Below are 23,431 nucleotides of genomic sequence, written 5' to 3'. Positions count from 1 at the left end.
GTATGCACATATACATGCATCTGTAGGAAAACTGTCATTTAAAACCTTCTCCTTCCATTCTCCCACCCCCTGAGCTGGCTTGTATTAAATATTAACAAACTTTCACCAATGGTTCCCTTGGCCTCCTTTTAACAACAGATGTTATTACAACAACTTCTCTCCCTCCCCCATCGCTTTTGTCCACACCACCAAATGTGAAACCTCAGAATCTTTTTCCGGTAACTCTGCCTTTGCTGCCTCGCTGCTTCTTGTGCTGTGCAGTTTCTCCTTGTCTTTCTCACTCTGTCACCGGGACCGTTGATGCTGCCTACCTGTGTTAGCCACTGCAGGCAACTTGCACTACTACTCACCAATCATCACCGAATTATCTTACAGGGCAGAGTGAAGAAGAAAAGGAGACAAGAAGAGAGAGAGCTCTCACTGTGAGAGTAGAAGACAGAAGAAGAGGGAGTAAGAGGAGTAGCAGGGATGGCCAACAAGTCCAGCACACTGCCGCGAGTCACCTTTCAGACTCCAGAGAAGCCTGAGGAGGAATCCTCCCACAGGAAACTAGGCAAGCTAACTGTGAAGTACAACCGCAAAGACCTTCAACGATGGCGAGACCTGGAGGAATGGATTGATGCCCAGTTGCAGGAGCTGTACCAGTACCAGGTGGGGAACTGGGGTGAATTAGACTTAAGTGTAGGGGTCACAGGCCAGGTGTGCCATGACATGTTTTTTTTAATTTATGGGAGTAGCGTAGTACATAGTGACTACCAAGGGTGACTTCATTCTTTGTTGAGCATCCCGCTGCCACACTGCTAGCACTTGATCTCTCTAAGTTTGTCTTGTCATCACTGCAATGACTGTAGCTATTGTAGACATACCTGAGACACCTTTAAAGTAGCCAGTTCAGCTGCCACTTGTATTATAGCTCTGGCAGCCTGGAGCTCAGCAAAACCCTCCCAAGAAACTGGATAAACACTCTGGCAATTAGCCCATGCTGAGCTTAGGCTGCTGCAGCTGGAATGCTACCAGCACCTGAGCCAGCTACTTTAAAGGTAGCTCCAGTATATTTAAGTAGGCTACAGTTACAACAGGTAGACATACCCTTAGTGCTACCACAGTGTTAGGGATCACACTCTGCGTAACACCATATCTACCGGCAGAGAACACTGGTGTAGAGGAAAGAAGAGAGAAATGGGGGGCTCAGCCAGTGTGTGTACAGATTGTGTTTCCATCCCTATAGACATGAAACTTTCTTCCTCAGGCCAATGTTTTCATCAGCAATTATGTTATTGGGTGAGAGTGCATATGGGCAATTCTTTCTGTCCATATTTGAGTTGGCAAAAGCAAGTAAAGGTTTGAGAGTCCCTAAACATATGCCTATATCAATACTAATCTTTTTTTTTTTTAACCGCTTTATACCAGGAGTTTTTTACTGCTTTTGTATGAAACATTCCAGAGCTGACTAAACACTAAAACATTCATTTGACAACGTGCTACCTTTAATATTTTGCATTTACATAGCACCACCACAGAGAGCCTATGTAGTATTTTCCCCTTTTCAGGAAGCTGAGACATGGAATCATTATGGAATTTGCCTGGGGTCACACAACAAGACCTGATAAAAAACCTACTGAAATGACAAGGTTCAATTAATTTTGTATCAGGCTCCTCTAAAAAGCAGAAGCACCAGTAGAACCCAAATCTCCTGCCCATCCTATCTATCATGGCAGCTACCTTCAGCAGAAGTGGAAATGGGTCTAACAGTTTGTATAAAATAAGATGCCCATCTTCATCCAGAAGCTGATTAAACATTTACTAGTAGATATCTCCAAAAGTTTGGTTAACTTTCAGTTTGAACATCTGTGATTTCAGATTTTAACTAGAATTGGAAAAGGACATCCAATGCCCCTGGAAAGGCTGTTACATGATTTTTTGTACCAGGAGCTACAAAATTAACACTGTGAACTCTTCAGAAATGTATCCAAACTTTTGGGTCCTCCATTGCTTTGTACATTTTTCTGAACCTTTATTAACTTGTGGGCTCATTCTCCATTCTTTATGTATTAAATCTAATTTCTCTTTGCATATATTGATTTCTTATTTTATTTTATACATTTATGCCCATCCTACATGCCAGGCAGTTTATAATACATTAACAAAGACAATAGCAGGTACAGTCTCCAGACTGCCCCAATACTTGAAAAGAGATAACAGTTCAGTTCTATTTTGCACCATCAACAAGTGGCAATGGAATTAAAATGTATAGAACAAAGAAACTATATTGTCACTTTGTTTTATGATACATCTGGCACTTCTGAGCAAAAATATCTGGTTTCCTGACTTATTATTACCATTTGTTTTATTAAGTAGTGTTTTAATCTTCCTGAAATTCAGAAAACTACTGTATTAGCTAGGTTAGATCAATGGCGCTCAACCTTTTGGCCCCACAGGCAGAATGAGTGATGCAGAACTGGTCTACAAGTTGGATCCACCAGGTCAGCACTCAGATCAGACCCCATCAGGATCCCACCTCACGCTGCCCCACCCCACACACCAAATCTAGCATGCAGGGCAAATGCTGTCTACCCATAAGGCTCCCACAGGTCCAGAATTTTGGCAGCAGGGGAACACCAATTAATGCTGCCCCCACTCTCCTGACACTAGATTTTCAGACTCATAGGGAGTGCTGCAAACTTGGGTTTCACAAGCTGGATCTGGTTCAGCGGGCAGGGATTGAGCATTCCTGTGCTAGATGGTTCCTTCATGTCTTAGTCTCTTTGCATATGTGAATCTATTCTTTCATTTTGTAAATAATACTAATTGGTGCTCATTCCATGCTCCATTAACCAAAACAATAGCAGATAGAGTCTCTAGATAGTTTTAAACAGACTGCCCCAGATTACCCATTGATAGAACTGTCACAAGGTCTAGAATTGTGAATCAATAAAGAAATATATACTTTATGTTAATTTAGTGTTTATTCAAGGTGTCAGACTGACCATCCCCATAAATGAAGACTTTATACATGCAACAGGTACAGCAACAGTACTAGTTTCCCTTTCACTGTGTTTGAACTTGGATTTGATGAGACCATTTAAGGGGTGATAGGTTTGTTCAGTTGGCCTTTGGCTTCTCTGCTCAGGCTGTCAACAAGAATAATGATTTTGATGATAATTTGTTTGATATAGAAATTGGACTGGGACCAAAAGACACTGAATGCTAGCCCCTTTTGATTTTGACTCACTACCAGTCTGAGCTGGAAGTAACCCATCAGCATAACAGTGAAAGGCTCTGTGGTCCATTAGTCTTATAGTCCCTCAAAGCTGGCCCTGCTGGAAAAAACTGTTCCCAGGACTTTCTCTGTTCTGTTTTCATTTGCCAGAGATGTGCTGATTTGGTACCATTTTTTTTACTTGGCTTGAAGAAGACAAGCTGGCTGTTTTTTGGCTTCATCTTAACTTTTAAAATTACAATAAAACCCACCTATGTGGTTTTACTTTTTTTGGTTTAATCCATAATATTTTGCAGCTAAAGACCCACAGTTCCAGGCTAGCATGCCAATTCTCTTGTGAAACACATGTACATTGTGTCCCTCTATTAGTTCAGTAGAAATTGCAGTGTAGAGCAGGCCCCAGAACCAAGATGTCACTGCATTCTTGTGACAAGACTAATTACATTTGATAGGGAAAAATTAAAAGGAGCCCATTTCCACTTTGCAGCCTAAAGAGTACAGACCCTTATGGTATTTACACCTGTGGAGCTGGCAAAAGATGAAGCTGTTCATGGGGCTGACAGTGTCCTGTTGTGAGGGAGTTCACAATGATGGAGATCTGGATGATAGAGCACTACCATGTTGAGGCTCACAAAGCTAAAAGGAAGTGGCAGGAGAGAGTTCTGAGAAAGTTAGCAAGGACAATTACTGCTCCTTTAAGAGTGAGACTTACAGTTGTTCACAGAAGCTAGTAAAATTTAAAATATCTATTTAAAAATTGTACAGCAGGTGATGGTAATCTAGGGGTAGGTTTTGATTACTCTTTTCTAAGGACAGGGTATCCTTCCCTTTGTGAGACTTGCCCCTTCCAGACCTGCAAATGAATGTTTTTAAGGAGCCACAAAGGCAACAAGTCAAGTCTTTTTTTTTCCATCTCTGATCTCCTGAGAGTCTGTATTCCCTAATCAGGCTCTGTTTTTATATTTCCTAATGAACATCATGGCTGGGATGATCTAGTAGGGAATGGTCCTGCTTTGAGCAGGAGGTTGGACTAGGTGACCTCCTGAGGTCCCTTCCAAACCTCATTTTTTATTCAGTGGTAGCTCTCTCAAGGACACAGAACTGGAGTCCATCTTTCTTTCCTTAGTACAGAATCCCAGAGGGAACAAGAAAATCAGAAAATACAGCATTTTTAAACCTGCAGTCCATAGATTATAGTTATAGATACCGTCAGTCTTTCTTTCCTTATTGCAAAGTCCCAGCAGGAACAAGGACATCAGAAAATGCAGCATCATTGTTCATGGAGTGAGTTGCCTGTGACACGTGCTTGTTCTGCTGGCTCCTCTCCCTCATAAGAAATTCTCCCATGTTCAGACAGGCATTTCAGCATTCATATCCTTAGACCAAGCATCCAGATTTCCACCTACAGTGAACCAGACACATTGGGAAGTGGCATAACCAGTGTGTGCAGGTTTTAAAGCCTGTTGAAAGGGTACAGAGCAGTCTGTAGTCAATATGTTACTTGCAGAATGTCTTAAAAGATTTTTTTTAATAAGGAAGAAGTGATTCTAGATTTTTCTTCAGTGAAAAAGGGTGTCTACTGGGCTGCCTAACTCTGCTCCCTGGATTGTAGCAGGACTGTTTTAATTATCCTCAATAGCCGCCTCTTCATTAATGCAACTGGCAACAATTCCACAGCTTCCATTGGCAGCTTGTTCTGTTCCCTTGACTATTTTCTTACCATAATTATATTTTTAATGCATTGCAGAAGTTTAACTATCAGGGTTAAAATATCAAGGATTCCTAGAAATCACAAATTTAAATCGTAGCAGGGTAAATTCAAATGTTCCCCCTGATCTGGACAAATTAAGTGCCACAGAATTTGTTGGGTGTGGACATTTCAAAAGAGAACTTAAGTAGGGAGATTCTGTGTCAGTTTGTATTGATGTGGTTCTTCTGAGACCCAGTTTCCTTGAGCCTGTGGTAGGGGCTGATTGTTGTACATTCACATAGTATTGGTAGGTGTGCTGCCAGCAGGTCAAGAGAAGTGATTATTCCCCTCTATTCAGCACTGGCGAGACCACATCAGGAGTACTGTGTTAAGTTTTGGGGCCCCCCACTACAGAAAGGATGTAGACAAATTGGAGAGAGTTCAGCAGAGGGCAACAAAAATGGTGAGGGGGCTAGGGCACATGACGTATGAGGAGAGGCACAGGCAACTGGTAGAGGAGGCATGGGGGGGCACGTGCCCCCCTGAGATTGGTACCTGAAAGTGCTGGGGGGCCCATTGATGGACCCCAACTTGGCACCACTCAGGACAGGGCCAGGCGCAGAACAGATCCCCGCCAGTCTGATTATAGGGCCAGGGACCGTGCCCTGTTTCTCTACCCAGCCCCACCCTCCCTCACAGTGCTCTGGAGCCCAGAACCTCAGAGAGCACTCCAACCAACCAGAGCGCTGCCCCACCTCCCTCACCTGCGTAGCCCCTCCTTCCCTCTCCCTACCTGCTAAGAGCGTGCTCCCATCCCCCAGCAGAGGTGCCGATCCTGCTACTGGAAGAAAGGTATGCCTGGGGCTCTTGCTGGGGTGGGGGAGGGGATAGTGCTGTGCTGTGCCCCCCCACCAGACTCAGCAGGCATCAGTCGCCCATGAGGAGAAGCTGAGGAAATTGGGCTTATTTAGTCTAGAGAAGAGAAGCCTGAGAGGGAATTTAATAGCAGCCTTCAACTACCTGATGGGGGTTCAAAAGAGGATGGAGCTAAACTGTTCTCAGTGGTGGCAGATGACAGAACAAGGAGCAACAGTCTCAAGTTGCTGCAAGGGAAGATTAGGTTAGATATTAAGAAGAATTTTCTCTCCAGGAGGGTAGTGTAAAACACTGAAACAGGTTAACCAGAGAGGTGGTAGAATTTCCATCCTTGGGAGGTTTTCAAGACTTGGCTAGAACAAAGGTTTGTCTGGGATGATCTAGTTGGGGATGGTCCTGCTTGGAGCAGGGGGTTGGACTAGAGACCTCCTGAGGTCACTTCCAACTCTATGATTCTATGAATCTATCCCATTGCAACTGCACTATCTCTTGGGAAGGTTCCTATCACAATGGCACGAATTTCCTTGGGCAGAAGTGTCAGGTTTAGGGGTAGGACTGTTCGACTGGCTGGTAGGACTTTGCTGTGCCAGTAGGAGCAGGGAGGTGTTACCTATGCAAAGCGGCATTGTGCATGTTCATAGGTATTGCTCCAATTAGTGCCAGAGATGAATCACAACCCTGGTTCTAAACTCTGCTAACATTTTGAGAAGAATAATTTCTTGACACATTCTTTGGAGCCTGGGGTCATCTTGACCTGGAATCCTCTTCCCTGCTCACTTCTCCATTTAAGACTTACTTGAATCATTGCAAATTGAAGAGTATTTATTATATATTTCTGTTCTAGCTACAGGAGGAGGCAGAAGCAGCCGTCCCTGAACCAGAAATTGACATTGAAGATCTTCTGGAGGTCCCTAATGATGAACAGAAGTCAAAGCTCCAGGTCAGATAAAGATACTCTGCTTCCTACCTATAGTAAACATGGGAGCTAAGGCCTTGGCTACACTAGAAAATTGATCCATTGATGAAAATGTGGGTCAGTAACAGCCCACTTGGAAATGATACTGATAGAAGTTTAACAGCTCACATAGATGATATGAAACCATCAACTTCACTTCTGTGACTGTGATCAAGGGCTGCTCTGCATTTGAGTTTTGCCACTATAAAAAAGATTATAGTTAAACCAGTGGATCCCAATTTATGGTTTCAGTTATCAAAATAAAGCATGATAAATCAAACTATGTGTAGTGCAACCCAGAGACTTGGCTTTTCTGCACCCAAATTAACATTTCTTTATTCTAACCCCTCTCCATCATATTGTCCATACTAGGTTTGAAAAAAGTTTTTGTCCTCTTTTCATTCATTCAAGGGATTAACTGCTAACTACCATGGTCTGCTACAAAAGTGCTACACTTGCTAGCACAATGACCGAAAGAGTCTTGGGGGTCCTGATTGACCACAAGATGAATATGAGTCACCAATGTGATGCTGTGGCTGGCAAAGCAAACCAAACTGTGGCGTGCATCTACTGATGCATCTCAAGCAAAACCAGGGACGTCATCCTCCCTTTTTACTTGGCCTTGGTGAGGCCACAGCTGGAGTAGTGTGTCCAGTTTTGGGCCCCACACTTCAAGAGGGATGTGGAAAAGCTTGAGAGAGTCCAGAGGAGAGCCACTCATATGATCCAAGGCCTGGAGAGCAGGCCATACGAGGAGAGGCTGAGGGATCTGGAACTCTTCATTCTAGAAAAGAGAAGGTTCAGGGGTGACTTGGTAGCAGCCTACAATTATATAAGAGGGGTACATCAGGACCTGGGAGAACAGCTGTTCACCAGAGCTCCCCAAGCGATAACAAGGTCTAACAGCCATAAACTCCAGGAAGGCTGATTTAGACTAGACATAAGGAAAAAGTTCTTTACGGTGCAAGCCTCCAGGGTCTGGAACAGACTCCTCCCAGAGGTGGTGCAAGCACCTACTCTGGACTCTTTCAAAAAATGTCTGGATATTTTTCTTGCTGGGATCACTTGATCTCAGCTGACTTCCTGCCTATGGCAGGGGGGCTGGACTCGATGATCTCACAAGATCCCTTCCAGCACCTTATGTCTATGAAATCTGTACCCTATTGTAGACATCCTATTGACATGGACTATGCATGATTTATCTTTTTAAGTATATAGATTGATAATTTTCTTGTTCAGGATAATTGCCCTAATTATTCATTAAGGATGGGTAAATTACTGTAGCTCAAATAAATTAAGTTGGAACTCAGCCTTTCACCCAAAGTCTAGACTGGACCTGTTGTGAGGTCAGACAAACGTTGTTACCTGTTAATGCAGTTGTTTTCTAGGGCTGTGTGAGTCTTCGGACAGAGCTTCGGATCTGGAGAAGCTTTGGATGTGCTGGCTTCGTTAGGCTTCCCGAAGCAGTTCGGAGCTTCCAAAGTACTTCGGAGCTGCCTTGGAGATCCAGCCATAGGGTATAATGGGGAAACAATACAATATCTATAACTTTGTTGTTTTTTGTCTGATTTGGATGAAATTTTCAGGTATGGTAGACTCTACAGAGAGCATGAAGCCTGTCAAGCTTCAAGTAGGTTGGTGCAGGGGGTTGGGGGGAAGTGCACCCCAAATTCTTGAAAGCAAAACTCCTGTCATGTCTATGTTTTACAACACAGGGGGGTCAAAACTGCAGGGGTGGTAGCTCTTGCTGAGGCCACAAAGCCTACCAAGTTTCAAGAAGATTGGTGCAGGGTGCCAAGTTTCAAGAAGATCAGTGCAGGGGTTTGGAGGGAACTGCGGACAAGCAAAACGCGTGCCATGGGTGCTTATGGGACTGACTGTGTCCGTCTTGGGGCGGGGAGGGGAGACACTACTGCACGCCTGGCTGCTAAGCTTCTGTGTTACCAGTTACCAATCAATCAATCAATCATGATTTGCTCAGGGACCAGGGACTCTGGGACCAGCTCAATACACAGGAGCTAGCTACTACATAACAACTTAACAAGCATCAATTAGCACCTACAAAACCAGGCTAAGGAGAGGAAAGCATCAATACAGACAATAAACTGCCCCAAGACAGACACAGGCAGGCCCACAAGCACCCATGGCATGAGTTTTGTCTGTCAGCAGCTAGAGGTGCAGGGCCCCAGAACCCACCTGCACCAATCTCCTTGACAGCTGGCAGGCTTCATGGCCGCAGCAGGGGCCACCATCCCTGCAGCTGTCACCCCGCTGCACCTTAAGACATGCAGTGTCACCCATGGCACGAGTTTTGCTTGTCCACAGCTTGAGGAGCAGTTCCCCCCAAGCCCCTGCACCAACCTTCTTGAAACTTGGCAGGCTTTGTGGCCTCAATAAGAGCTACCACCCCTGCAGTTTTGACCCTCCTGTGATGTAACACATAGACGAGACAAGAGTTTTGCTTTCAAGAATTTGGGGTACAGTTCCCCCTAAACCCCTGCACCAATCTGCTTGAAACTTGGCAGGCTCTGTGGTCTCACCAGGGGCCATCACTCCTGCCGTTTTCACTCCCCTGTGGTGTAACACAGCTGTGACATGAGTTTGGCTTTCAAGAATTTGGGGTACAGTTTTCCCCAAATCCCTGCACTGATCTTCTTGAAACGTGGCAGATTTTATGCTCTCAGCCAAGGCTACCATACCTGAAAGTTTAATCCAAATTGAACAAAAAGCAACAAAGTTATAGATATTTTATTGATTCCCCCATTATACCCTATGGCCGTATCTCTGAAGTGGCATGTGGAAACCCGGTCCGGAGTTCCGGATCAGATCACTGCCATCCGAAGCAGCCAGATCTGAAGCCGGATTGGATCACTGCTGACTCGCACAGGCCTATTGTTTTCATTCTCCTACATGCCTATCCTAGTTGTACTGTATTTATAACTCCATTTGTTCCTCCCCTACAAAAAATGTAGTAGCTGTTCTTGGAGTATTTCTGGTTCCAGCAAATGCATGAAGCATCTGAAATCACGTGGAAATGTAATTTCTTATGAGGTTTCCAGCCCTGTTTTGCAGATTCAGTATCCTGGGCTAAGCCTCCAAAGTCTTAAGCATTTATCCAGAATGAACATCAGAAAACTTCACAGTATTACTTAGCTGTTATAGATCCTGACTTAAAGCAGAGCTGTCCAACTTCCAGGTAGCCAGGGACCTTGTGGGCTGTAGTCCTCAGGGATTGCACGTGGCACGGACTGCAGACCTGAGGCCCATAGGTGGTCACCCTTGGGCTCTGGCCCATTGCATGGACAGCCCAACAAACCTTTGCCCCATCCCAGCCCATGTGTACAGCTCAGTCATGTAGGCAGGCCCTGCACTGTATATACAGCATCCCTGACCACACGCATTGCCCACCGGCAGCGTGGGTAGCCTGACTCCTGTCTTTGTTTCATGCAGCACAAATAACTCAGTTACCTAATGTGCAGCTTGGACGCACCAGCTCCTTCCCACTGCAGTACCCCACCACCACCAAGAGAAGAAGCAGGAAGCAGAAGCCAAAAGAGGCAGGAGCAAGAATAAGGGCGTAGTGGTGGTTGGGTGAGAGCCTCCGGGCTGCATTCTAACCCTCTGAGGGTTTCATGCAAGCCTGCAGGCCACCAGTTGGACAGCCCTAACTTAAAAGTATGCTGAAGTTAATGGAAGACCCATACTGATTTCAATGGGGCCTTGGTTTTGGCCCATGCCTTGTTCTCCACATGCAGCTCTCAAAGGGAAAATATCATGACCAGGGATCCTGGTTTTCTGTTTAAAAATAGCAAATTCTCTGATAAAACCCACAACATTCTCTGAATAAAGCCTCCAAAATCCATGTTTTCCCATTATTAAAATGAAACACCATTATATATATAGGTATCAGTTGAACAGAATGTTTTATTGATATATTTAAAATCTGAAAGCAATTTGGGAGCCTACCAGTGCCTCAGTCACTACCTATACATTTTGCTGTTCGATTCTGGGTTTCTTATCATGGAAAATCACAGCTCCCCCTTCCCGCTTCATGCACCAGGATGCAGGTCCATCTGAGGTTGTCCCCCCCACAACTGCTTTTTGGTGCTGAGCAGCTCTGATATGCCAGTGCCCTGCTCATGCCATTGCCCCTCACTCCCCAACCATAGTCCCCCCCGACCCCTGCTGGTGCCCCTCACTCACCCCCTGCCTCCCCAGCTCTGTCACAGGGGGCCCCCAGCTGGGAGGACTATGGGGCCAGGGACTGGGTCTGCAGCCCCCTGCCCCTCGCAGCAGTGCCCAAGCCCTGGCTGCTGCCTTTAGGAGGCAGTGGCTTCTGCAGTGGAGTGGAGCACAGAGCCTGGCTCCCCCTCCCCATGGGCAGCACAACCAGAGTGTAACCCGTGGGGGGTAGGTGTGGGCTGCTTACTGTAGGCTTTGGGCTCCCTGCCCTGCTGCCCTCCTCCTGGGGCCTCCACAGCCCAGTGGCCGGGACCTAGCTCAGCAGAGCAGAGCAGGGCTGGGCAGGGAAGCTTGTTGCTGCTGCTAAGACCTCTGTGCTGCCATAGCGAGAAGCCCCCTGCCCGCCCAGCAGTGGCAAGGGGCACAACTCCTCACTGCCATCCCTGCTGCTGCCGCCTCGCTATGGCAGTGCAGGACTCACAGCAATGGCAACAAGCTTCCCTGCCCAGCCCCACTCTGCTCTGCTGCACTGCATCCTGCCCGCTGAGGTGCAGAGGCCCTGGAGGGAGGGTAACAAGGCGAAGAGCCCGAGCCTGCAGTGGGCAGACCACACCTGCCCCTACTCCGTGTACAGATCTGGGGGGTACATGCCCCCCATGTTCCCCCAGTAGTGTGCACAGTGGCAGAGAGCCAGCCCCTGCTACCCCCTGGATGAGCTGCCCACAGCTCGGTCCCACTCCCTGCCCGGGCCCTGTGGCCATGCGTTCCAGCCCCAGGCCCCAAGCCCCATGTACCACCTGGCTGAGCAGTAGCCCCAGCCCTGCCCAACTCACTCCCTCTCTCACTGTAGGGACCTCAATTCCCTGCTCCCCCAACTTACCTGTGGGAGATTCTCTCCAGGCTGCCTGGTGGCCATGTGTATGTGTACATACACACATGCACATGCCCCCCCCCCACCTAAACACCCTCTTTCCACTCCCCCCCAGGCCCTTGCAAGCTGGAACTCTGCCAGTCTGCAAGGGAAAATCCACATTTCCCACATTTTTCTCCTTAAAATGAGAAAATCCAGGTTTTACCATGTTTTTCCATGGCAAACAGAAAACCTGGAACCATGATCGTAACTAAAAATCATGCTGGAAGCAGAATCTCTACACATCATACAATGTGTCCACAGTTATATTTGTCTGTGAGGTCCTATATGGTGAATTAAAATTGGTACTGCTAAACTGATCTAGCACTGTGGAAGAGGTATTATAAATGGGCTATAAATGGTAAATGATTTGACAATGGTGTGTCCACGGATTTTCTGCATAATGTAGCAAGCAGGGCAGACCAATAGTAGCATGTGTGATGTTGTATTTTGTCTATGATCACATTGCTAAACATCCATGCACTCTGTAGCATGCTATATACATCTCCTTTTTTCCATTTAGGAAGTGCAAAAAGTAGTCAAACTCTGAAAGAATTAAAATTAATTTGTCTTTGCTTTTCAGGAAATTCTTCATGAGTGTTCCCGACCTACAGAGGTGAGTGAAGCATTAGCTTCTGTGAGGCTTTTGAGATTGCCACAGAGAAGTACATCACTGCACCCATGTCAAACTCAGAAAGGTGACAGTGAAGCCATCCTGAAAGCACTCTTCACACCTACCACTGTTCTCAAGCCCATCAGAGATAGAGAGCACTGTAAAAATGGTCTAAACATGCCCAATGTTTGTGTCTAATTTCACTATACTGTGCTGTGGGTATGTAGTTTGGCTCCATAGCCTTAAGTAGGCTGTTGCTGCAGGTTTTGGCAGCATGAAATATCACATTTGTTCAGTTTTGGGGGTGGGGGGTGTTAATACTTCATTCCATCTTTTTATAAAACCAAATATTACCACATATGCATAATACTAAGTGATGGCTGATTTCAGATGTGTTTCCTATGGAATTCTAAGGTCTTGTATCCTAGTTATAGGCACAGGAGACACCAGAAACTCAAATGATCTTTGGAAGAATAGACTACAGTAGGTCACAAATTGGCCATATGATGTTGTTCATACCTCATAATTATATTTGGCTGCATAGTGTACATGCATAACAGGAGAGTTTCCTTCCTCCATGTGTTCTTTTGCACTTCTCTACAACCACCCTCGCTGCCTTTGATCATTTTGTCCCATCATTATTCATTTCCATTGTATCCCACATTGTCATTGTAAATGGCTGAAGGAAGATTCCCCATGCACAAAGATGGGTTGATGAATGATTCACATGGACATTTAACTTGATCAAATCAAGCATATTTGAGTTGCAGAAGCCTGCCTAGAATACTGCTCACTCCAGTTTGACAGGCAGCAGCTGTAGTGAGGTTGGCTCTGGAATCCCATCTGTAAGTCATAGGCAAGAGCACAAGGCTAACTGTGACTGTGTGGGTAACCAGAAGGAGTTGATATTATTCACTATCATAATCTGTTTACAGGCCGAAAGGCTGCAGCTTGCTAACAACTACCTGGACTAGAGCAGTATTTTAGGACTAGATGTTATGCTTGTCCAAGGCATTCACTAATAAATAACTCCAGCTACAAGTGTGGGAAAGAGGGCTGCCAAACTGGCAGGCACAGAATATATTGTAAACATAAAGTAAAACTATATGTGCATTGACATTGGCAGATTCAACAGAAAGTAATCTTAAATTCACACATGTGGATTCAACACATTCACATAGCTCACACTAGATACTGAAGTATGTGTATGTATCCAGCCATGGGTTCCTCACGATCACATTCCTGGAATCCCTATGTAGAAAGCAGACAGAATCACAGCAAATACATGGGGAAGGTTTTGATCCAGAAGGTATGGTTCTGAGAATTTATCCTGAAACATGCAATGATGGAGTCAGCACAGTTCTCACTACCTATGAAGTCAGGCTCCCAATCAACCCTGCTATAAACAAAAAACTTGGCACTCTACCATGCTTAGATTGGCCTTTCCTAAGTGTAGTGATCTTATTAGTGAACACTTAGAAAGGGAGTTCAGATCATCTGATTCTTTATGGTGATACAGGTTGTTATGGGAATTTGTGCTACTGTTTACAGTGATAATCAGATGCCCCAGTTTTGAAGTTATCAACATTTCAGTAAAATTGGGGCGGGGGGGGCCATCTTAATTGCTCATCCACCTAGTCTGCTCATCTCACCTTCTGACCTCATTGCTCCTTACTCACTCACCAATGTGTTTAGGCCTCTCTGCCAGCCATGTCCTCATAGAACTGAGCCAGTTACCGTGGGTCACAATGTGAAATGCCCTATAATTCACTATGTATTGGCATGGCATATTAAACAAGCAAAATATAGGTTATATTTTAGCCTAGATCTTGAGTGCAACAAGAAGTGAGTGGGAAGTTGTAGTGGTAATAGGAGAGTCAATGCAGAAGCACTGGACCCAGTAGGGACAGCTACACCCTCACGTCATTAATGGGCAGCAGCAAATGGACTCCACAGAGAGAAAGCGGTGGACTGTATAGGAAGAGACAGGAGGTGAGACTGCTGTAAATGAAGTCAGTGGAGAGGAGAGGCTAGGGATGAGAAGACACTGGGTGATACCTGCAGCCAAGGTTGGGAATTTTGACTAGAGTGTGCCAGTGTTTCTGCTAGGACCAAAATCCAGGGGCTTTTGGCAAGAGGGTCTTGCCCCTCCACTCAGAGTTAGATATGTCTCCACATTTGGATTCAGGAAGGAATTTTACTCCATGGTCAGACTGGTACAGACTGGAGGTTTTGTCTTTCTCTGTAGCGGGCACATGGCTATCTTCTTTGGATCTTTCAAGTGGATTTTAATAATCCTTGCAGCAGCAAGGATCACCAGTGTCCCCCCTGCTTTACTTTGGGCAGGTTAGAGTGCTACAGTTGTAGCTGTGAAACAGGATTGTGTAGCCTTAGTAATAGGTTAGATGAGGATTTATATGGGATGGTTTGAATATAAATGATGATCCTCAGGCAGGGGATTGGACTAGATGACCTCCAAAGGTCCCTTCCAGCCCTAATTTTCTATGATTCTATGGGAAAGGAAATGGGTATCTTCCCCCTGTATCTGTCCCTGCTCAGTTGTCAAAAAATCTCACCTTCCCTTCTCCAAACAGACCGAGAGGTAACATGGTCTGCAATTCAGAATTCTGGTCCTTATACTTCTACTACACAGAAAGGGAAAAGAGGGTGATACAGAAGGCATGACCCCTATGGCATATCTGCATCACCTCCACACCACACCCAAGGTGCAGCTTGAAGCCTGCCTTACCTACTTCTTCCCAAAACCTAGAGATGAGGTAGTATAGCTGCCTCAGAACAGCACTGATCATGTGCCTGTCCTACTGAGACTTTCTGTCTTAGGAGTGCTTCTGTAAGGTGACTGTACTTCCTCATTTCTGGTATTGGGTATAGATGGAGTTGGAGGGAATGGATGGAGTTGTTGGTGAAAATAATAAACACTAAAGCCTTCTTTTGATTCTCATTCCAGGACTTCATTACTGAACTGCTGAGCCGGTTGAAAGGTCTCAGGAAAATCCCTTCCCCACAAAAGAAATGATTCCACCCATCTTGTGAAGCCTCTATCATTGCTTCTATGGAAACATGCATCTCCCCAGGGAAGAGAATCATGGGAAGATTATTTTTAGTTTCTTCTGGAATATGGTGTCACTAAGAAACACCTTACATACTTTCTGCACCATGGGGGTTGAATTACTTCTTTTCGTCCCCACTCCTGACTTATTTGAGTAATTTGTCAATATTTAAAAAGCCGTGAAGTTTGGGGACAGGCCAAGATGACCTTCATGCTTCTCCTCTAATTTCCTTCTCAAAGGAACCCCTGCTCCACCTGAGCAGCACTGAACACAGCTCCATCATAGCCCATCAAGGCTGCTTATTCCATCCAGTGACTGAAAGGAAAAATAAGTCATTGGCTGTCATCCACACTTCTACTGAACTGCTCCTCCTCCCTGCCTATTTGAGACAGAAACCAAGATGTCTTTGTTAGTGCATTGTACAGACTCCAAGACAGCACATGGCCAGAAAGCTGCTTCCTGTATGTTTCCAGTCAGTGTTTTTATTCATCATCCTTCACTCAGTGCTCATTGAAGCTTTTCTCTTTATCCCACTGTGTGTCTATCATTAATGAATATTTAAGAGATGAGTGAATGTATGCAGCAGCCACTAAGGTTAATGGAAAATAGTCAGGCTTTATTTTTGTTCTCTGTGGTGCATGGGACTTCTGCAGATACTGCTGTCAGGAACAAAGGAGTTTGTCAAGGATTTTCCCTGTCATAACCATTGGGATATTATTATTATCCCAAAAACATTTTGTAAGATGCTTATTTTGTATATTAAAAGACATGAAAAGCAAGACCTGTTTGTGATGAGGGTCCTTTGTTCTGCTTTCCGAGAGGAAATACAGAGGGAAGAACAACTACATGAAAAACCTACCCAGGACTGGCCAAGGTCTCCCTACAGGGGGCATCTCAGAATCTGTTCCTTGGGATGGACAATCAACCCAGAAGAGAAATGGGAGCCTTTTGTCTCCCTACACAGATGCTTCTGGCTGCAGCAGGACTAGGACTGAAAAGCTTCTATAAAAGAAGCCACATTCAGTCTTTCTAGTCAGAGGGACAATGATATACCAAGCATAGGAGGGAAATGGACAGCAAATGTGGGGAGGGTATTTTGAGCTCAAAAACATCCTACAGAGCAGGAAAGTCTTAGTCCTTCTTCCACCTCCTCCTCCCTTCCCACTCTAGTCATCTCTCAGCCGTGGAAGTGAATTTTTAGGCCACTGTGGGAGAGGAAGTCCCGTGTAGCATTATGCTTCAAAGCCGATTTAGAGCAGGAACTCATCCTTGTATGCCTGTCTGTGGAAAGTAAAGGAAAAGGAAGGGCTGGGGTCTAGAACATAAAGACGACCTGTAGGGATGGGGTTAGTTTGTCTGCCGGCTACCAATAGAAAACAGATGGAGAGTCTGGCTGGACTAGAAATCTTGATTCATCTTAGATCTTAAAATTAGCTCAATTCTCTCTCCCTAGTCAGTGCCAGTCTGATGGCTCATGTTTGCCCCCCTCCCTGTGCTTCCTAGCATACCAGCAGGCAGTGAGCCCGACAATCCATCTTTAAAGACTTCTGATACTAAGCTAATCCCTCACCATTACAGTGCTGATAAGAGTCCAAAAGCCTCAGCAGCAGTATGGCAAAAGGGTGGAAATGGCACTTCCTTTTAGTGCTAATAGCCTGCCTGTGGGTATGCCCACATGCTAATAGTTGATCCAGGGGCTATCCTTTCTGTGCCACAACGCAGCAGTGAGACATGGCCAGTCCTAGCATGAACACAGATTTTGTAAATCTCAGCAGTTTGGGGAAAAAGAATGTTCAAATATTTGATTTAAATATACAACAGCTCTGCATCTCTACCTGTGCAGGGTGTTGGACTAGATCAGGGCTATTGAACTCACCCAGCCACCTGGGACAGATTTAGACTGTGGGGCTCTTTGGAGGCTGCATTTGGACCTACATCTAGCACTGGGGCAAGAGGAAACTGTAGCTTGCCTCTTTCACAGACACTAGTTCTCAACTGGGCTCCATACCTCAGATTTCAGCAGCTGGCAACAGCCCCAGATTCCCAGCCCCTCTAAGAGCCCTGCAGGCTGCATCTTTGACAACCCCCGACTAGATGATACGAGATCCCTTCTTACTTTATGACTTTATATCCATCAGGCAGGAACATTCTGTTTTCTCAGTTATCCCCTTTTATCTTTTGTATAGTTAAGATTGTCAAGATAAACCCCATTACCAAAAGTTATAGCACATATGTGCATTAGCATGTTATAGCATGTGTGCGCACACACCTCTCCTTGCTTGCTATTTTCTATATTTAAAATCTAAGTAAATTTATGCCCCGGTTCACACACTGAAATTCTTTCAGCCTTGACAATAAGAATAGATTTACCAGTGTTGCTTTTGGTTTACAGTCAGTTGATAAATAATTTCTTATCTTGGTTCTCAGTAGACCTATTAATTCAAAGCTGTGTCTGGCTTCTGTAGGATTTTTTTTTTTTTTTAAACAAACAAGTCCTCTTGATTGTAGCTCAGCTGGACACAGTTCAGTTGGTCTAGGTTTTACAAGTAAGGATCTATGCCCAGGTGTAGAATATAAAAACAACAAATCAAACCAAATCACCATTTTCTTGCCACTAGCACCACCTCAGAGCACCTTCCTAAAATATTCAACTTCTCTCTTCTGTGATATCATATTGGTTTTAATTCTACAGCAAAAATAAGTAAAAAAATTGAACTACTTTTTCAGGAAAATATTCTTCCAACCCTCCCTTAAGCATCATGAAGAAATAAAACTACATTCACACAATTTCTTTTGCATACATCACATATTCTTTACTCTCAGTATCACAGCTCAGAAGTTCCTAGCTTTTGTTGAGCATCTCTATGAATGTTTTCAAAGCAGCAGGCAAGGATTTAGTCACACCAGACCATTAAGTTAATGGGGGAACTGGGTAGGGCTATAGTCTGCCACTCTCTAAAAGCATGCTCCTTCATGTAATTGAGGCTAAGGTATTTAAAAGCAGCAGGTGTGAAGAAAAGGCTTAAATACCTGGAAGAAAGCCAAGACTAAGATCTATTGATGGAGCAGTTTGAACAAGTTCTAAACTGCAAGCCCCCTTCAAAAGGATGCAGGATACATGAACAGGAGCCACTGATAGTTCTCACATCTCGCTCTCCCTTCCCCAAAACATAATTGAGCAACAAAGGAGAGAGAATAAGACTATAAGGGATTTCACATAAAGCAGGCCCTTGCTCCAGGAATGGTGTCTCACCATAAATTGTTCCAATCGAATAGTTCCAAAATAACTATCCCTCTTAAATGGTCACAGCCCAGGACTACATTTTATTTTGTAGATGGCAACTTCCTCAGGGTAGGGACAAACTGTTTTATCCTGTGCAGGACATGGTTAGCCACTTACATAATAATCTGGTGTCTTTTGTGCTCATCCCAAAGCTCATTAACAAGGAGTTAGGCAAGCACTGTGACTACTGAAATGAACAGAAGAAGTGCAGTGGGAGTAGCCTGAACTGTTTTCCTTAAGAGGCTTTTTGCCAGGTCAGCAGATAATCTTAAGTCTCTCTGGCTATCTAGAGGCCTCTGACAGGAGGACAGTCTCCAGGGACCACAAAGGAGCTCAGCCCATGTTCATTGCAAGAGGAATGCATGCTGGAGTGGGGGAGGGGTAGGATTGTCAGTCTACTAGCAGCTCAAGCATGCAATTATCTGCTTCAATATTTGTGAGCCCTTATATCAGTTGGTTCTCAACCTTAGACTCAAGGCACCTCTGGACAGACTTGAGGTCCCCTTTGGAAAATGCTAGCTCTTCATTTTCACTCATTTTTTGACTACAGAAAAATATCAGGGAAAGTTTTTCTGTTGTGAAAAAAAGAATGCAGAAATCCATAGTTGTGGTCTATTTGAAGTCCCTGGGTTTGTCTTCTGAATGAAGTCTGTAAACATAACAGTGCCAACATTGTGTGGCACTTGTTGAAAGGATCTCAGGGCATCCTAGGGTATTCTAGCACCCGGGCGGGGGGGAAAAAAAATCATTGCTTATATGAAGCTGGAATGTGTTCCAGTATTTGGATTTTACCTTAAACATGACAAGAAGGATACAGGAACAATATTGCTCAGTAGTAAAAAGAAGCCCCCAAGGTGGAACACAGCAAGTATTTTTAATACCCCCTTCACAGCAACATTATATAAGGCCACCCCAAGGTCTCTCAGACCTGCCCAAGAGTATTTCAAAAAGTGCAAAATCTTCCATTTTGATTGCGATCTGTCTGGCACTAAAATGGAGGATATACATTATGGCACAATGATACGCCTTACATTCCAGGAAAGCTTTCACCACGCTCACCTCTTTTTATACCTTTTATTATACTTTGGAAATTTTCAAAGAAAAACTGACTTAATACAACTTGCTTTACCTTCTCTTTTGAGTAGGCATGCATGTTATTAGTAAAAGAAAAAAGTGATTCGTCACACAGCCTCATGTTGCCTTAAAAGGCATGCCATATCCATGGCTCTAGCATTATCTAAACTCCACTTGTTTTTAAGTTCTTGTTGTTTGCAACCATTTCTTGATGTTAAACCCTCATATACCCTATGCACACACTTCATTCCCAGCAACATTTCCCTGGCTGTGTTTTGGCAATGGGATCACATGGTTCTTCAAGCTTCTCCAGAACTACCAAGAGCCCATTAGTTGTTCAAGAGGTCACTAGTTTCAACTGCAATTGAAAACCCTCCTGGATTTCTCATCTAGACAATTCTCCTCTTTAATTTCCATCTTCCTTCCTGGCCAAGACTCAGACTCATTTGTGCTTGCGAAGAGGACGGTAGCTAGATGTGTGGTGCTCCTTCAGTTCAAACTCATTATGGCCTTCCCTGAAAGCCAGAAACAAAAAGTGTCATTAGCATTTAAGAAAAATAAGATTGCGCAAAGTGGTCCACTCAGCAGCAGCAACTACAGAGGCTACCCAAGTAAAAGATAGCTATGTTGCAGCCTGCAGTGTAGTTCCAATGAGCTTGCTTGGGTACTGGAGCCAGTTTGGCTACATTCATTTGTTGCTCTGCCCAGGCTAATACACTTTACTGAGAGACAGGGTAGATTAACCTGCACTGAGGGTCATGCAACTGTGGCTATATTGCATGAGATACCCAAGATGGCTCAGGTACTGCTACACTGCACTGTGGTCTGTAGTGTGAACATACCCCAAGAAGCAATCCCCAGTAGTATGTTTGGCTAAAATCTCCCTAAAACTGCCATTTGTTGTATATAGATTGAGAGCTGAGAGGTTTTGTTTCTTAATATCACACTAGTAATTTCTTTGTGGAGGGGAAGACTGCCAGATAAATCTGAAACCTCCACTCTATCTTCTGACTGCTAGCAAGAGAAATGACAGAGTTCCTTGCTTTCTGAAAGGTTCATGCTCACGTCACTGGTCATTTTCAATATCACAATGAAGGCGATGACTCCTATATAACAAGAGCTGCCATTACAATGCTAATGTGTACTGCAGAGGCTAGAATCCCTACTCAGTGGATTTCTCTTCTGTTGAACAGCGACAGACAGGGTTAGGCAAAGACGCAATCCCTGGTCTGTAGCACATGGCAAACTGACTTAATACCCTGCTTTTGTCTGGCCAATTGTTCTTGAAACTTAGCTAGCATCACTTGTAACACGTTTCTTACTATTTAATATATTCTTTTGCTCCAAGCATTGCTCTCTGCAGAGCTATGTACAAGCCATGAAATGACAAACAAACATTTCTTGCTACTACCTGGTTTCCATTTTAGGCTAATTTTCAGCTGCTGTACAACACTATCCTTGGGAATCAAGCAACTTTGATATTTTAAAAAGAGGGATAATGTTAATAAACTAGAAGCCAAGATTGATGAAAAACTGTTTTAAGGAAAATAATTCCCCAACCCAAAGATTGTTACACTGCCAGAAGTCAAAAAAACTTCAGGAGTTTGGTTTTTTTTTTTTTTTTTTTTTTTTAAGAGTTAAAACTGTAGCTACTGTATTGTTTAACTGCAAACTGGAAATTGCTGATAAACAAAATGGAGACTCTCCAATTTCAAATACTTCAGAAAGAGGACCCCCCCCCCACCAACTAAACACCAAAAAGTCTGTTTCACGTCACAGGTTCTATCCTTGTAAATTTCCTTTGTTTCTGATCTCACCTGGTCTCTCTGCCAGCAACAGTCGGACTTGAATTATCCATTAGACCTGTGCGAAGTGGCCAGTATTCGCTTCGGATTTGGATTCGGCTGATTCAAATCAATTTGACCAAATTCAATTTGGAGATTCAGCTGCTGCTGAATCTCCGAATCAGCCAGGCCCACCCCCCTACAGCCCAGCAATGGCTGCCCTGCCTGCCCCAACTCGTGGCACTTGGGGGGAAAAAAAGCCCCAACTCACTGGGTGCTGCTGGGTGGGGGGCAATCCCCACTGCCCCACACTGCATGGGGGGTCTCTGCATGAGCCCCCTGACCTGCCCCCCAGCCCCTCATGGCTGTCCCATGTCTGCTGCAGCTCTGGCCCTTTAAGAAAAAAAAACAAAAAACAAACAAACAAACAAACAAAAACCAAGAAAACCCCCGGACTTGCAGTTCCTGCCAGCAGGGTGGTGATCCCTGCTGCCCCCCCACCATGTGGGGGGTTCTGTATGCACCCCACAAAGCCCTGAGGCCACTGCAGGAGTGGAGAGTCCCAGGGTTTTGCTTTGGTTTTTTTAAAGGGCCAGAGCTGCAGCAGGCACGGGGTTGGGGGGCTTGTGCAGAACCCCTCACAAAGCATGGGGCAGTGGGCAGGAGCAGGGATCACCCCCCGCCCAGCAGCACTCAGCGAGTTAGGGCTTTTCTTTAAAGGCCAGGAGCTGGGGCAGGTGGGGCAGCTGTGGAGGGGCTGGGGGAGCAGGGAGGGGACCCCATGGTCCCCTCCCCCAGTTCCCTTTCCTCTGCCCCCTACTTACCAACTCTGAGTCCGGCTACAGCTCCCTGCTGCAGCCACTGGGAACTGTCCAAATCACTGAAGGTCTCCAAATCTTTTCTGAAGATTCAGAGAGCTTCGAATCAATTCAGACCTTTTAAAATTGGTCCCCTGATTCAATCTGGATTTGGAGATTCAGCCACCAAATCGGGCTGAATCTCTTCCGAATCAAATCACTACCCAGAGCTTTGCACAGCCCTATTATCCATCAACATCACCAGCCAACCATGGGAACAGCCAGACCTGAACAATGATCTCACTTATTTAGCCTCCAGCAGAAATTAGCTTCAGAGATAGGCATAACGTCCTCATGATACACTTTAGCTTGCAGTGTAAAAGCAGGAAAGGAATACTTTCCCTGACCCCAGTTTTACTACTGATAATGGTGTTTGTAAGTTCTAAGTTAGCTAATGAAATAATGCCCAATGTTGGAAAAAAAATCATTAAAGGGTTGGCAACTTATTGAACTATTCAGTTCCTCAAATTTCTCCTTCTGCTAATGGATGAAAGATAGCTACTTGTATAAGAACTATAAACTCGCTGTAGAGGGCAAAGGTTTATCTCAATGCACATTTCTATCCAAAAGATCTCAGCCCAGTTACTGGAAGCATCGCTGGCAGTAGAGATCATCATCACAGTCACGGCAACGTAATGTGGCATCTTCGTTGCAAATGCAGCACCATGGCAACTCCTCCTCATTACTGTCTTCTGCCTCAGCCATCAGACTGGGTTTCTTAGCAGTGGTTATGCTGGCTGGAGCTTGACTCTAATACAAGAAGAAACCAGATTAAACAAAAGCAGGTGACAGGCTGGGATAATGCACAAGAATTAGACTGAACTCAAGCTTCATGGATCTTATCAGCTTGCACACAAATTGAAGGCAAGGCAGCAAGAGATTTTAGAGGGAGATTCTGTCCAGAAAAGACACTCAA

General features: G+C 44.8%; 2 protein-coding genes across 3 annotated transcripts in view; one reads left to right on the top strand and one right to left on the bottom strand.

Moving 5' to 3' along the window:
* The first annotated feature begins 263 nt into the window (after positions 1-263).
* Positions 264-16,279, top strand: PPP1R14D (protein phosphatase 1 regulatory inhibitor subunit 14D). 2 transcript variants are annotated; one of them, XM_006024595.2, is made up of 4 exons: positions 264-651; positions 6,637-6,726; positions 12,417-12,449; positions 15,415-16,279. In XM_006024595.2, exons 1-4 carry the CDS (start codon positions 469-471, stop codon positions 15,481-15,483), a joined length of 375 nt encoding a protein of 124 aa, XP_006024657.1. In that variant the 5' UTR covers positions 264-468; the 3' UTR covers positions 15,484-16,279. The 2 variants fall into 2 exon arrangements, with proteins under 2 accessions (XP_006024657.1, XP_006024656.1); XM_006024594.2 differs by having other exon boundaries at positions 6,631-6,726.
* Positions 16,280-19,657: 3,378 nt separating this feature from the next.
* Positions 19,658-23,431, bottom strand: part of ZFYVE19 (zinc finger FYVE-type containing 19) — a 16,134-nt gene continuing 12,360 nt past the window's right edge. Inside the window, exons 11-12 of the mRNA XM_006024593.3 lie at positions 23,102-23,265; positions 19,658-20,389 (exon numbers count right to left, since the gene is read on the bottom strand). Of these exons, the coding sequence (XP_006024655.1) occupies positions 20,317-20,389; positions 23,102-23,265 (237 nt within the window). The 3' untranslated portion in view covers positions 19,658-20,316. The remainder of the gene's footprint in view (positions 20,390-23,101; positions 23,266-23,431) is intronic.

The sequence above is a fragment of the Alligator sinensis genome, unplaced genomic scaffold (assembly GCF_000455745.1).
Source record: "Alligator sinensis unplaced genomic scaffold, ASM45574v1 scaffold108_1, whole genome shotgun sequence".
In the NCBI taxonomy this organism is placed as follows: Eukaryota; Metazoa; Chordata; order Crocodylia; family Alligatoridae; genus Alligator; species Alligator sinensis.
Note: the sequence above shows the minus strand (reverse complement) of the source record. Positions and strands in the feature narration are given on the sequence as shown.

What these genes read in the sequence shown, in the direction of transcription:
- PPP1R14D (XM_006024594.2), top strand. Translation starts at nt 469, where the DNA reads ATGGCCAACAAGTCCAGCACACTGCCGCGAGTCACCTTTCAGACTCCA. An exon ending in AGGAGCTGTACCAGTACCAG is followed by an intron (nt 652 to 6,630) that starts GTGGGGAACTGG and finishes TTTCTGTTCTAG; the next exon opens with CTACAGGAGGAGGCAGAAGC. An exon ending in AACAGAAGTCAAAGCTCCAG is followed by an intron (nt 6,727 to 12,416) that starts GTCAGATAAAGA and finishes TTTGCTTTTCAG; the next exon opens with GAAATTCTTCATGAGTGTTC.